Source organism: Protopterus annectens, chromosome 3.part1 (assembly GCF_019279795.1).
Source record: "Protopterus annectens isolate FY-2018-M chromosome 3.part1, PAN1.0, whole genome shotgun sequence".
Lineage (NCBI taxonomy): Eukaryota > Metazoa > Chordata > Ceratodontiformes > Protopteridae > Protopterus > Protopterus annectens.
Window position 1 is genome coordinate 768,086,592 of NC_056732.1, and position 12,380 is coordinate 768,098,971.

The 12,380-nt window shown below is 37.4% G+C and overlaps 1 protein-coding gene across 1 annotated transcript in view; it reads right to left on the reverse strand.

Moving 5' to 3' along the window:
• The window catches only part of LOC122797720 (CUB and sushi domain-containing protein 3), a 5,249,173-nt gene that overhangs the window by 978,932 nt on the left and 4,257,861 nt on the right, over positions 1–12,380 (reverse strand). The window contains exon 39 of the mRNA XM_044066251.1: positions 7,571–7,640. Within this exon, the coding sequence (XP_043922186.1) occupies positions 7,571–7,640 (70 nt within the window). The remainder of the gene's footprint in view (positions 1–7,570; positions 7,641–12,380) is intronic.

Below are 12,380 nucleotides of genomic sequence, written 5' to 3' on the forward strand. Positions count from 1 at the left end.
TCCAAAATAAGGTGCTGTGCAGGAAGGAAAGATCAGATCTTCACTGTAAATAGTCCAGTTAAGTTTCCCAGCTATGGTAGATCATTGAAGAATTCGGACAGAATTAAAAAGACTTCTAAGGCCTAAAAGGCATTAATATTAAAAATGTGTTCTAGACTGTGCAAAATATTTGATTTTATATAAATAGCCCATGGCCTGCTTAGTTCAGTGTTAATATTAATTAGCAATGAGCAGTGATGCAGTGAATGCTACCATACAGCATATGTATTTTATTTATAAAAAGTGGGTTTGTAGAATATGGGGATAAAGCTTTAAATGTTAATGAGCTGTTTACATTGTTATACATGCCAAATGATTTCTGCTGTCCCTGTGTATTGTTTATTATTTCTCCGGACATGATCGGACATTACAGGAAAACAGAGTGAGAACAAAGGGCAGGGGGTATGGCAATAGACAGGAATGGCTTAAGACCAAAGCTGAGGATGTCGGGGAAAATAGGCAGAACTGACCAGGCAAAAATACATGTGCCAGGTGCTATAAGGAAGGTAGAGACTCAAATGTACATGACAGGAGGGGACTGAGGAAGAGAATGTTGAGGACTGCATGATAGTAGGAAATATACTACGAGGGACAAGAAAAAAACAATGAGGCCAGAGGCAGTGTTAGATTTTCAGGCAGCTTATAGAAAACAAGGAGAACATCTCAGAAGTGATACTGGCAGAATAGTAGCTCTGGAGATTAGGAAGGATTGTTACAGGGATGCCAGGTGAGAAGGGGGGAGGTAGGGGTTCTAGTGGACAGGGAATGTATCACAATGAATGTCTGGTAGGCAGGCAAGCCATAAAGAGTTACATGTGCCATAGTGGCAGTGAAAGCTTTCCTGAGACTGAGATCACATGAGATAAGAAGGGAAGTGTAGAAGCTTATCAGTGATAGCAGGTGATGCACACATGTCACTGTACATCTGAGAAACAATGCCTTGGTAGGTACTGTTTATGAACAGAGACACAAAAAGGTATGCAATGTGGTCAGGAATTGCTAATCACTGGGATGTGCAGTGGTTTACTGAGAGATGTCACTGACTCTTTGCCCTGGTGTTTTGGGAAAACAGATGAACATTGAGGAGTGTCTTAGTATTCCACAGGCAGATACCTGAGATGCATACAGAGCAACACTAGTTTGCCTCTGAAAAGTCTCTGTAGCTAGTAAGGTAATTGTTACACATACCTTTGTATCCATGGCTCCAGGAAATCCATGCATTTCTTCAGTTTCAGCCTGTGGGCCATGCATGTCAACCAATGCCCAATCTACTCGTATTAAGCCCTATGTGGTGACATCCATCACAACACAAGTTACACTTCTAACCTTACATCTTCCAAAACTTCTTCCCCAAAAAATCTATTTTTTTGTCACTCTTAATCTTTGGAGCATCTGCAAAATAACTACAGAGCTACATGCATGGCTATCTCAGCACTCCCCTGACATACTTGCAGACACTGAAACATGGCTCCAGCCATGTATTAAAGATACTGAACTACTCCCACCTGGCCACAACATGATAAGAGCAGGTCGGACTCATAAAAAGGGAAAGGCGTAGCCTTAATCTATCCCAGCACTCTCACCCTATTCCCATATCCCAAACCCATTCCCTCCTTTTGGGCAGCTGAAATTCTCATAGCTCCTTCAAAATTAATAACACCAAACAAAGAACATGCTGCAAACAGTGATAAGTGCCTATGAATTGTTCACATAAAATAAAATAAATAATAAAAATAAACAAGAATTTCTTATGTACCTTTAGAAAAAAATTAACAAAGTTAATCATCTAATTGTCATGCTTGAAATAGTCTTTTAAAATTATCATTTAACTTTAAAGCATTCAGAAATATTCGTATCATATACATAAAACAATCAATAGATCCTAGCAGTAACCTCTATACAATTGTAATAAAGTATGTAACTGAAGCTTAAAGTAAAATTAAGTTGATATTTTATATCCTGGGAAACATTAAATTGAAAAATTCATTACAAAGCTTGACACTAAAAAAAAAAAAAAAAAAATTCTGATCATTAAATGTTAAGTCATTTTAGCTTAACATTTATACAATCCCATACTGGGATGACATATTTATAAAATACGTGCAAAATCTTAGCAAGTAAATGATCGCATACCATGCATTTACCCTTAATTTAGCAAATTTAATAAACATTGGATATGCATTATAAATAATGTGCAAAATATAACATATTAAAAATAAAAAAATGCCATATTGTATAATCTTGTAAAATGTTAAGTTGAAGCTTTGCGGATAAACATATTCTAATGCTCAACATTTTGTCTAGCATTTAAAATCAGGATTCAACACGTATATGATTTTGCTTGACAATCGTGTTTTTTATGGTCAGCAGGGATGGTAAGTATAAAAGATACAATGATGTTATGTCAGAGGAGTGATTATTTTTTTATTATAGAAATTAATAAGTCACTGAATTATTATTACAGTTTATCATAAGTTGTCTCAGTGGGGAAACATACTCCTAGAGTGCATTCTACAATGAAACAAGGCTAGGCAAATGAAAGTGATACATTTCATTCCAAGGGGCATTGTTTTCTGAAGAAAATAAGTTATATTTTCATTTCCTGATGATACAATTTTATTAAATGCAATTAAAAACAAAAGGGCGCTCCCTAAAGACATACAACAAAAGATATTTAATTAAAACAGCTTAAGACAAAAATGTTATTTTCATAAAAATAATCAATTTTTTTTATATATTTATCATCCTTTCCAATCATTTAATAAAATTATTCTTCATATTGAAGCATCTTCATTTGTTCATAGTAAAGGAAAGCAGCAGTTAAAATAACATTAGTTGATAAGATATGTCACTGGTGTCCAGCAGCTAGTGTAACCCTACATTTACTACATGGTATAATAAGGTCATTTTTCTGTTAAGAGGCACCTATCATCTTCACTTTATAATGCATCAGCAAACTCTGCAATTCCTAGGATTATTGTCAGCCTTCCAATTAGCCTTCTTATGATATAAATATGTGTGAAAACAAAGTATACATCATTCCTAAACAGTTGTAACACGTATGTATTGCTTATGCATCACATCACACTTGTGTATTTTAATAGCATATTAATCCTTTCTCATTTAGTAAATCATACTGTTTCTTAATCAAAGTGACCATCATTTTTTGTCATGAAGCTCCAAATCAATATCACTTCTTCTAATATCTTATCTCAGTAAATTTGTAACCTAATTAGACTATAATTTCTTGTTCATTACCCACAACAACAGACCCCTTGGGTAAACAGGAACTAAATAAAATGCATATAATTCTGTTATCAATGCATATAATTCTGCTATCATTTTCAAGCTATAACTCGTAGCCGCATAATGGCAGTGCACAAAAGTCAATATGCTGACATGGGCTGTTGAGCGAAGAAAATTGCTTTTCAATTCTCAAAGCCATTTTGATAACAGAAAACAATGTGCTTTGAATTGAATAGATTGGATAAGCATTCCAATGTACTCGGAAAAGCATTCCCATGTAGCCCCTCACCTCCATACTAAAAGATGAGAGTTTTACAAAAGTGGCTAAGTATGCATGTCTCAGTTAGCCTCAGTTTGGTTCCCAAGTGCTCCTTGTAAGGAATCCATTATTAAACATGTCTGTACCAAGTGGCCAAATTAAGAGCATCCACGAAGAAAGACCCTCATGATTGACTTTTCACTTCTTTAAAGGACCTGTCTATACCACTTTTCTTGGGATCCACCAGTGGAGCCCTATGCCTCTGATTGTGCAGTCTGCTGAGAAACATGTGGTATCTCCCACATGTGTGTAACAAACAAATGCTCAGCTTAAATGAATATATACAGAGATGTTGTGAGGCCACCTTCTGTGAGCAGAACAGTAGTAACTGACTGCAGTACCAAATGAATGGCAGGCATGAATGGGATGGCTTCAGGCAGCCTCGATTCTGATAATGAAAACTTGTTTTAGGTATGTGAAATGTTACCCTTTTGGTGAGCAGGGAGTCTAACTGGAAAGTTACACAAAAACTAAAAATCTCTTTCCAGCTAATAAAACAGCCGGTGTACAAATTCTGTATTATCCAGCAAAAGAAGAAACACCAGCTGTACCACAGCAATGTAGTTTATTGAGATACTAAGCACTTTCAGGGATCCAACCCCTTCATCAGACAACAAGCGAATATACCTTACACAATTTATAGTGGAATCAATTAAGGAAAGCGCTTACTATCTCAATAAACTACATTGCTGTGATACAGCTGGTGTTTCTTCTTTTGCTGGATATAACTGGAAAGTTACTAGACAGACATATTACAAGTTACATCTCACTTCTCACATGTTTGTTTTGTCTCTGCTATTTTGAAGGTGATCCCAAAGAATTGAGCTATTCCAGTGTATAGATCTTCGGTGACCCACTTAAGAGGGTTATATAGCTGGAGTTTTTATGCTGTTAATGTAAATGGCTCTAATATGGCAAGTTACAGAAAGAGTGATGAAATTGAAATGTGTTTGTGCTTATGTTCCAAGTATACAGCAATCAACTTTCTTGGAGAAGGTTGGTTAGGGATTCAAGCAGGGAATTCCTTTTAACTCTGGAGTCTTCCTATGTGACTTCAAGATTGCCATAGGGAGTTTTTGAGATACTTGGAGGCATGAAACTGGGAGCAATGAACTCAAGTGTAAGAGCCCAAGTTGTGAGCTGTTACTGCGCTTATACTAGGAACAGATTGTAATAAACATCACGTTAAAAAAATATATTTGTAGGTGTAATTCACATCAGCACACATTGCGATAAAGTTAAAGATGACTTTGTAGTTGTGCCATCAAACATGAGTCTGTATATTCTGAACATTTATATGAAAAGAGGGACAGAGTTACCAAGATCACCACTTTGCACTCAGTTAGATTTGGAAGATGGGACAGTGGAGCATCATCTAAATAGATCTAGGACACACAAAAGATCAATAAGAGTAACTTGGGATGTTAAACAGCTTACCCATTACATCTAAAAAGACATCAGCCGAGTTCTTACCAAGGCTGAAGATAATGACTCTCAAAGGACCACGTTGAGGAACTGAGTTGTTGATCTGGTAGCAGGAAGCTTTCAATGGAAAGTGCTTAGTGTTCATCACTGTGATAACAGTAAGACATGCTACTGAACTGAACTGATGAAGGAAGTTGTAACATTTAAGAATAATAGAGTGCCAGGAAGTTATCATGGAATGGAGCCCTTCATAGTGGCTAAAGTCACATAGGTGTTCAGAGGCATCTCTAGTGGTGGGGTTATAGGTGAGAATGATCTCCATGCATACATCTCAACCTCTTAGTGCAAGAAATCTGGACAAAGCCTAAAATGTTGGCGGGACAAAGGCTCAAAAATAGGGACAGATTTTAAATATCGCTCTTATAAACTTAGAAAGTTGCTAGAATGACAGGTTTTGTATTAACATGCATTTTCTGAATGATATGAAGTCTGTAACTCAAATGAATTTCATTATTTAGTGACTTCAATCCTCAGTGATTTGCCAGAAAACCACAAATTTTATGAGGGACAGACCAAAAATATGAGGCAAAAATCTGGACATTCTGCAAAAATCTGTACAGCTGAGAGGTATGATTGTCCAGCCAAAGAGATTGACAGTATATTCACCCTTGGAGCAGGGAGTATAAAACTTCTTCTCATTTTGGAATGGAATGTGGGGACAGTACATCCATACTGTCAAATTAGGATGCTGATTCCCATTTTTTAATAAATGAGACCAGATGGTGTGCTACAAATGAATGGAAAATTCCTTCAGCCTCACTAAAAAAGCCTATGCCAAAGTGCTGGTGAGGAGACTCTGGCCTCACACTCAAGAAGAGCAATCCACGTGGTGCAGGCAGTTTAGCCTTAAACAGTCATGTGAAGTGTTATGAGACTTTGCTTATCCAGTCTGCATTTATTTTGTTGACTTGGATGACACTTATGAGCACATGTTCTAGCAGGAGTAGTGGTATGTCATGGACAATAATGACCAGTGCTGTGTGCTGTCTAGCCCTTCAGTGAACAAAGTGGAAGTAATATCATCTTTGTGTTATGTCTGACTTGCTCGCAGAGGAGAATGGGTTTTTCGACGGGTTCATTTTGTCAGCATTTGTCTTTGCATTTTCAGAGACAAGATTTGAAAATGCAATCCAAGCTCAGAGGATGTGCAGTGTGGTCTGCGGGGTAGATGCAGTATTCCTTTTATTTGCTGATGATCTTTTTGCTCTCAGCAGACTATGAACTTTAAATTGACATAAGTGATTCCCTGCTGATTGTGAACTAGGCCGAATGAAAATCAGGACTTCTATAGCAGAGGAAATGGAACTCTTCCGGAAAAGAGAAACCCACTCTAATGGTATGGAGATGAAGTACAGAAGGCCTGAATGGAGGACTTTAAATGCTTCTGGCTCTTTATGTGGGTAATGGGAAGGGAGAGCATGAAACTCATTAAATGAATGGAGCAACAATTATTGTCTTATGGGCTCTAACCTGACCTATCATGGTAGAGCATGTGATGAATTATTAGAGAAAGTTCACAGTTTATTGGTTAGTGTACATCCCTATCCAGACCTGGGGTGACACACTGTGGGTAGTGACTGGAAGAACAAGACTGCAGGTATAAGAGGAGAAATGATATGGAGTGGAATTTCAGGGACTAGGTGGTAGAAATAAGTGTTTTTCATGGAATCATTGTAATTACTGTTTTGGTGAACCTCGGAATATGGCTGCTTCTCCTTTTAATTATAAAAAGCCAAGTGAGATCACTAGTCTAGTAAGGATGGGGTGAAGAAGGCAGCCATCATCAACACAAAGTGTTAATTGGGAGGAAAGTAACAAAGTGGCCCTGAAAACCAATGAAGATACAGCTGTCTTTATAGGAAGAAAGTGTCACTGTTGAGCTTAGAACAGCAACTTCCAGAGAAGAGCATGGAGTGAGAGTGGAGTGAGAGTATGTAATACAGAGAAACTAAACAGATCCCTCCACCTAGTATCTTTTTTGACACTAGAATCTTGAACTGGCTCCCTAAACAAGAAATGGTTGAAAATGGTAATAGGTCTTCTTGGGACTTAAATGAGAAAATCTGAAAGCTCAAGATTCTGTTAACGTATTCGAAAGCTAGTCACAAGGAGGTTACAAAATTAGTACTTCCTAAGGAAAAAAGTCAAATCATTCACTATTTTAGGGCTCTTTCAAGTCTACAAGATCGAAGGATAGATGTGAGCACAAAATCAAAAATATAAAACACCATTCTCTGTTAGAGTACATCTGTTCAAAAGCAAATAACAGCATTTGTAAGATATTTTTAAGTGCATACAATTATTCCTATTCCAGTTTGGTATTTGTAAATCCTACAGACTAACAAGCAATATCCTTAGTTAAACAAACAAACCAAGAAACAAACAAACAAACAAACAAACAAACAAACAAAGACAAATATCTGTTATAATAAATCTCATGCAACTCAGAGGGTCAAGTAACATAACAGAGATGAAACTTACCTACACACATTGGAACTGGGTAATTCCACCTTCTCACTGGTCCTGGCATGCATGTAATATGTGAATGACCCTAGGGAAGGAAAAAGGTGATGCTGAGTTTGGTATATATTTAAGGTATTTTTTTTTTACAAAATCCTCCAAAATATTTATTTATTAATGAATAATTTACTGAATTAGTACTGACATTGTTAAAGGGCTAAATGCAAATATATAGATGACTTTAGTACGTGTTAAAGCTGAACGGTATATTACTTGTTAAGTATTTTCCCTGTTAACCACAGAGTCTGTCATTCAGTCTATGTGGAGAATATCTATTTCTGTATGTCTACTTATCTAATATGTGTGTGTGTGTGTGTGTGTGTGTGTGTGTGTGTGTGTATATACAAATATTCTCTTCTTGTCATAATGTCTTTTCAGTTGGCACACTGATAGTGTTATCAACAAAAAATGCTGTTTGAAGTGGTCCCCCATTCATCTTGGGTTAATGTACAGATCCACTGTCTAAGCTATAAGCCTTGCAAAGACTGTGATGGGTGCAAACTAGGGAGAGCAGGCTACAGCTCCTTATTCCTAGCAGGTGTCCCATTTTATTCTGCAGTTTTACCAGGTGCCCCCATCAAATTGAAAGACATTATCTCTCCAGCATGTCTTGTGTATACCACAGGGACTCTTCTCAGTGGATCATGGCCGATTCGACTTCCATGAAAGTATCCAGTGATCACCCTCAAGAGGTACCCTGACAATCTCAAATGTCTCGTCTCAAATGGGAGAAATAGTGATTGTGCTTTCAAGATCATCTTGATTGTTGAGCTCCTCACAGTCTGTCATGCATAGCAAGATCTCTGCGTAGCATAGTAACTTCATTTTGCCACCTTTGTCCTCAGTCCATCTTTTCAGTTACTATCTGAAACAGGCTGTGGATATGGGCTGATTTGCAAACTAAGATTTGAGTCCTGTGACTAAGCTGCCATTTCACCACTGCAGTCCAGTACAAACAGCTGCACCCAACAACTTGTCAGAATCTTTAACTCCACTAGCCTTGTTCATGAATTAAACCCCAAGATACTTAAAGTCCTCCAGTCAGCATAGTTGATCCATGCATAGAGTGCAATATGCTCCCTTGTATGAAAGAACTATGAGCTCTGACTTGCCGGCACTGATTTTATCTCTTCAGCTTTATGCTCAGCCATGAACTGCTCCAGTACATGCTCGAAATTCGCAGTTACTGTTGACTAGCATTCTTTGCAAACAAAAAATTGCAACACTCACATTCCCTAAGAGGATTGTCTTTAAACCTTGACTGTGCCTTGATATCTTAATCATAATGATCATTGACAGGAGGTGAAACAAGATACACAAACTTACAAGCGGTGATCTTCCCAAAGATAAACACAATGCATATAAATATCTTCACAATTAAATATAATGCATTTAAAACTGTTAAAATAAATCAGGTTGTTTTCTGATTTTTTTGTACTAAAACAATGACATGGGGGGATAGTTAAATATTTGTTCTGTTATAACAGACACTAAAGAAACATGGTCCCGTATTCATAAACAGGGCGTGAAACCATGTGGCAGTTGTAAGTGCTTCACATTGTCTATAAGACCAAAAGCAGTTCATAGACAGAAATATGGAAAGAGTGTATCAGTCATGTACAATCATCTAAAAGGAAATGAAGTGAGAATGTTAATGAACCTACCATCATAGCATTTTCAACCAGCATGATTCAAGAAGTATACGAAGCATACACAGTGAAGTACACATAAAGATGCAAGGTCATAAATTTACAAGAAAACAACTGTAGACACCCTGTATATGTGGTAAATAGAATGAATAGTTTGCTATTTATTATATCTTTGAAGACAGTGATGTTGGGAAAGATCGATACAGAAGACAAAATGAGCAGCAGTGGTTATAGGAGATAGGCAGCATTACCAAAATAGTAAAAAATGAATTTTCATAAATTTAAAGAACAAGTTCTTGACAGCTCAAATCAGTGAGATCATGAACAGATGGTTCTGACTAAATGGTGAAAGAACAGCAACAATAATATGGCATATTGTAGCTACTCTTTCTGCCTGCACACTAGAGGCACCCCAATATCCAATAGCATGATGGCATCATACCTGGAAGTTCTTATGTCTGTGGACTGAGTACTCTGCTCTAACATGACAGGAAAAGATGAACAAGTCCTGTATGAATAGTCAGTCACTGGACAAGCTATGCTGACTAATAGTGCAATGGAAGTTCCAGGTGGAAGAGGTACACTTGTATCTTTACGATCCAGATCCATAAAGTAAAGCATTGTAAGCAGATGTATCATAACAGTAGATGTTTGAATGATCATTGCTGCAGTAGCCTTTGCTATACAAGTTATATCCTGCATAGGATATAACAGGTGGCCACTTTCCAGAGCTTAAGGGCACTTTCCATGTTCCCAAACATTTTGAACAGAGCCGAAGAAAATCAATGGATTGTGCATCAAGCCCTTCAAAGCTTTCTTGTTAAATGAGAGAGGGAAGCAAGAGCCCTGAAAGAAGTCAATGCTAAGTAAATAAAAAAAAAAATAAAGCCCTCACCCTGGAAACAAAAAGTAAACATAGGAGGGAGAGTGTACTGCAGCAGTGATCATTTGAACAGCCACTGTTATGGTAAGTTTACTTACACAGCTGTACTATGTTCATCATTTAACCACTGCAGCAGTACCCTTAGCTATATGGTTCAATTATCACAGCTTATACTAAATGGATGGAAGAATGATGAGGGTCCAGCAGCACCTGAGGAAAGGTCATGGCAAAGTATGCTCTAGACCAGGAAAAGGAATCTAGTTTGTAGTGCTTTGTTAAAGGTATGTACAGAGGACCAAGTTGCTACTTCTAGAATTTTTCTGGAATTCACCCCTTTCCTAAAAGCCACTGATGAATCCAAGACTCTGGTATAGTGTATGTTGGCTGTCTGGAATTGCTTTGCTAAAGTGGGAATAACAATGGGAACTAGCATGTGACAACCATTTGTAGATAGCTTGCTTAGATACAGATATTGGGATTGCTTTGAAATGGAGGATCCATGGGCAAACATGCTTTACTGACTGAGAAATGAACCTTGACAAAGATAAAAAAGGTCAGATGATAACTAAATCCACATACATATATGGTAGAATCAGAGAAATACTAACCTTATAAGAATCCTGGATCTTGTCTTAAAACCAACAAGAAACTATTTTCCATTTAGCAATACATTATTTTCTTTAGCAGATTTACTGCCCTCCATTCATACCTGCTGCCCTTCCTCAGAAAATAGGTGCCTAAAAGGTATTTAAACTATCATCCAGACTGTTTGCTGAAGTTGTTTCAAGCTTGGATATAATAAACAAGCCCTGTCTTGTGTGAACAAATCCAGCCTGTGAGGAAGATTGCGGTAATTGCCCTAAGCCATTTTCAAAGGAAAGGAGAGACATTATTGCCTGAACAAGAAGGGGGTTACCACAATGATCTATGGAGAGTCTTATAGACTCTTCAGAAAGACCCTGGGTATCAGTGGAGAAAAATGGAACAGCATACAGGATCATTCCTGCTCAAGGAAATGAAAATGCAGCTGTTCTCCAGGCTTGCTTGCAAGAAGTCATGGAACAGAATTGTACCATTTTTTTAATGAAGAAGACTAGCTCTATCTAAGGTGTTTCCAACATATGAATCAATTCATGGAAGACTCTGTGATTCAATTTTAATTTCTGAGGGTCTGTCCTGATCTTGCTCAGTTTGTCCATAACACAATGTTACCCTGATGGGATGTAAGATTGTTGCATAATGAGATTGTGCTGACATGCTATATCCCAAGAAACTACAGCTAGTCAACACAAAGGGTAAGATCTGGTTCCCCTCATTTGTTTATCCTCCACTTCACTGTGGTGGTATCTGTAATCACTAGTAATGGTCCAGTAGACCATATATTACTAATAGAGTTTAGAGAATCATCTTTTTTGTACTTATATATTTTGGTTTGTACTTTTTGTTCCAAGGACCCCACACTTTTACTTCCATAGACAGCACTCCTCAAACAACATCTGAGCTGTTTGTAGTTACAGATTCTGCTTGGGCTGTAGAGAAAACAGGAGACCTTCCTTCAGATAAAACTGTTTTTTCTACTAATGTAATTACTCTCATACAAATTCCAAAAACAAGGATCTGGAATGTTGGGTGATGTTGATATTGGGACCATACAAATTTTAGGTACTATTGAATATTTCTCATGTAGAGTCTGGCTATAAGAATCAGGAGAAACATGAATGCCACAAATACTAGTATACTAAGGAACTACCTTCCTGGACCCTTGATCTAAGTGGAAAAACTCAAGAATAGATCTGGATAGAGATCTATTTTTTCTTTGGAAGAAAGGTTGTTTCAAAAGATGTATCTAGGAGACAACCCAGGAAAAACAGCCATGTGAGAAGGAGTAAAAGACCTTTGGATGTTTTCTTGAAACCCCACAATGAAACATTTCACCCAAGTGACAGACTTCTAACACTTGGAGAAAAATTCTAAATAAGAAAAAAAGTGAATACCTTGCAGTCTGCAATAGGATGTCATTTAATCTAGACACTTTGTAATTTCCATTGGAGATGGTATGCATGTATGTATGTATATTCATACTAGACTAACTGCCCTTGTGGGCCATTTTAAGTCTAGCCAATTAACCCAAGTGAGAATTAAACCCTGCACTTTGTGTCTGTAAGGTAAACACCTTAACCACTAAGCCAACCTCCCACCCTTAAGTCATGGTAGTTTAATTCAGATACAGAAAACCTGA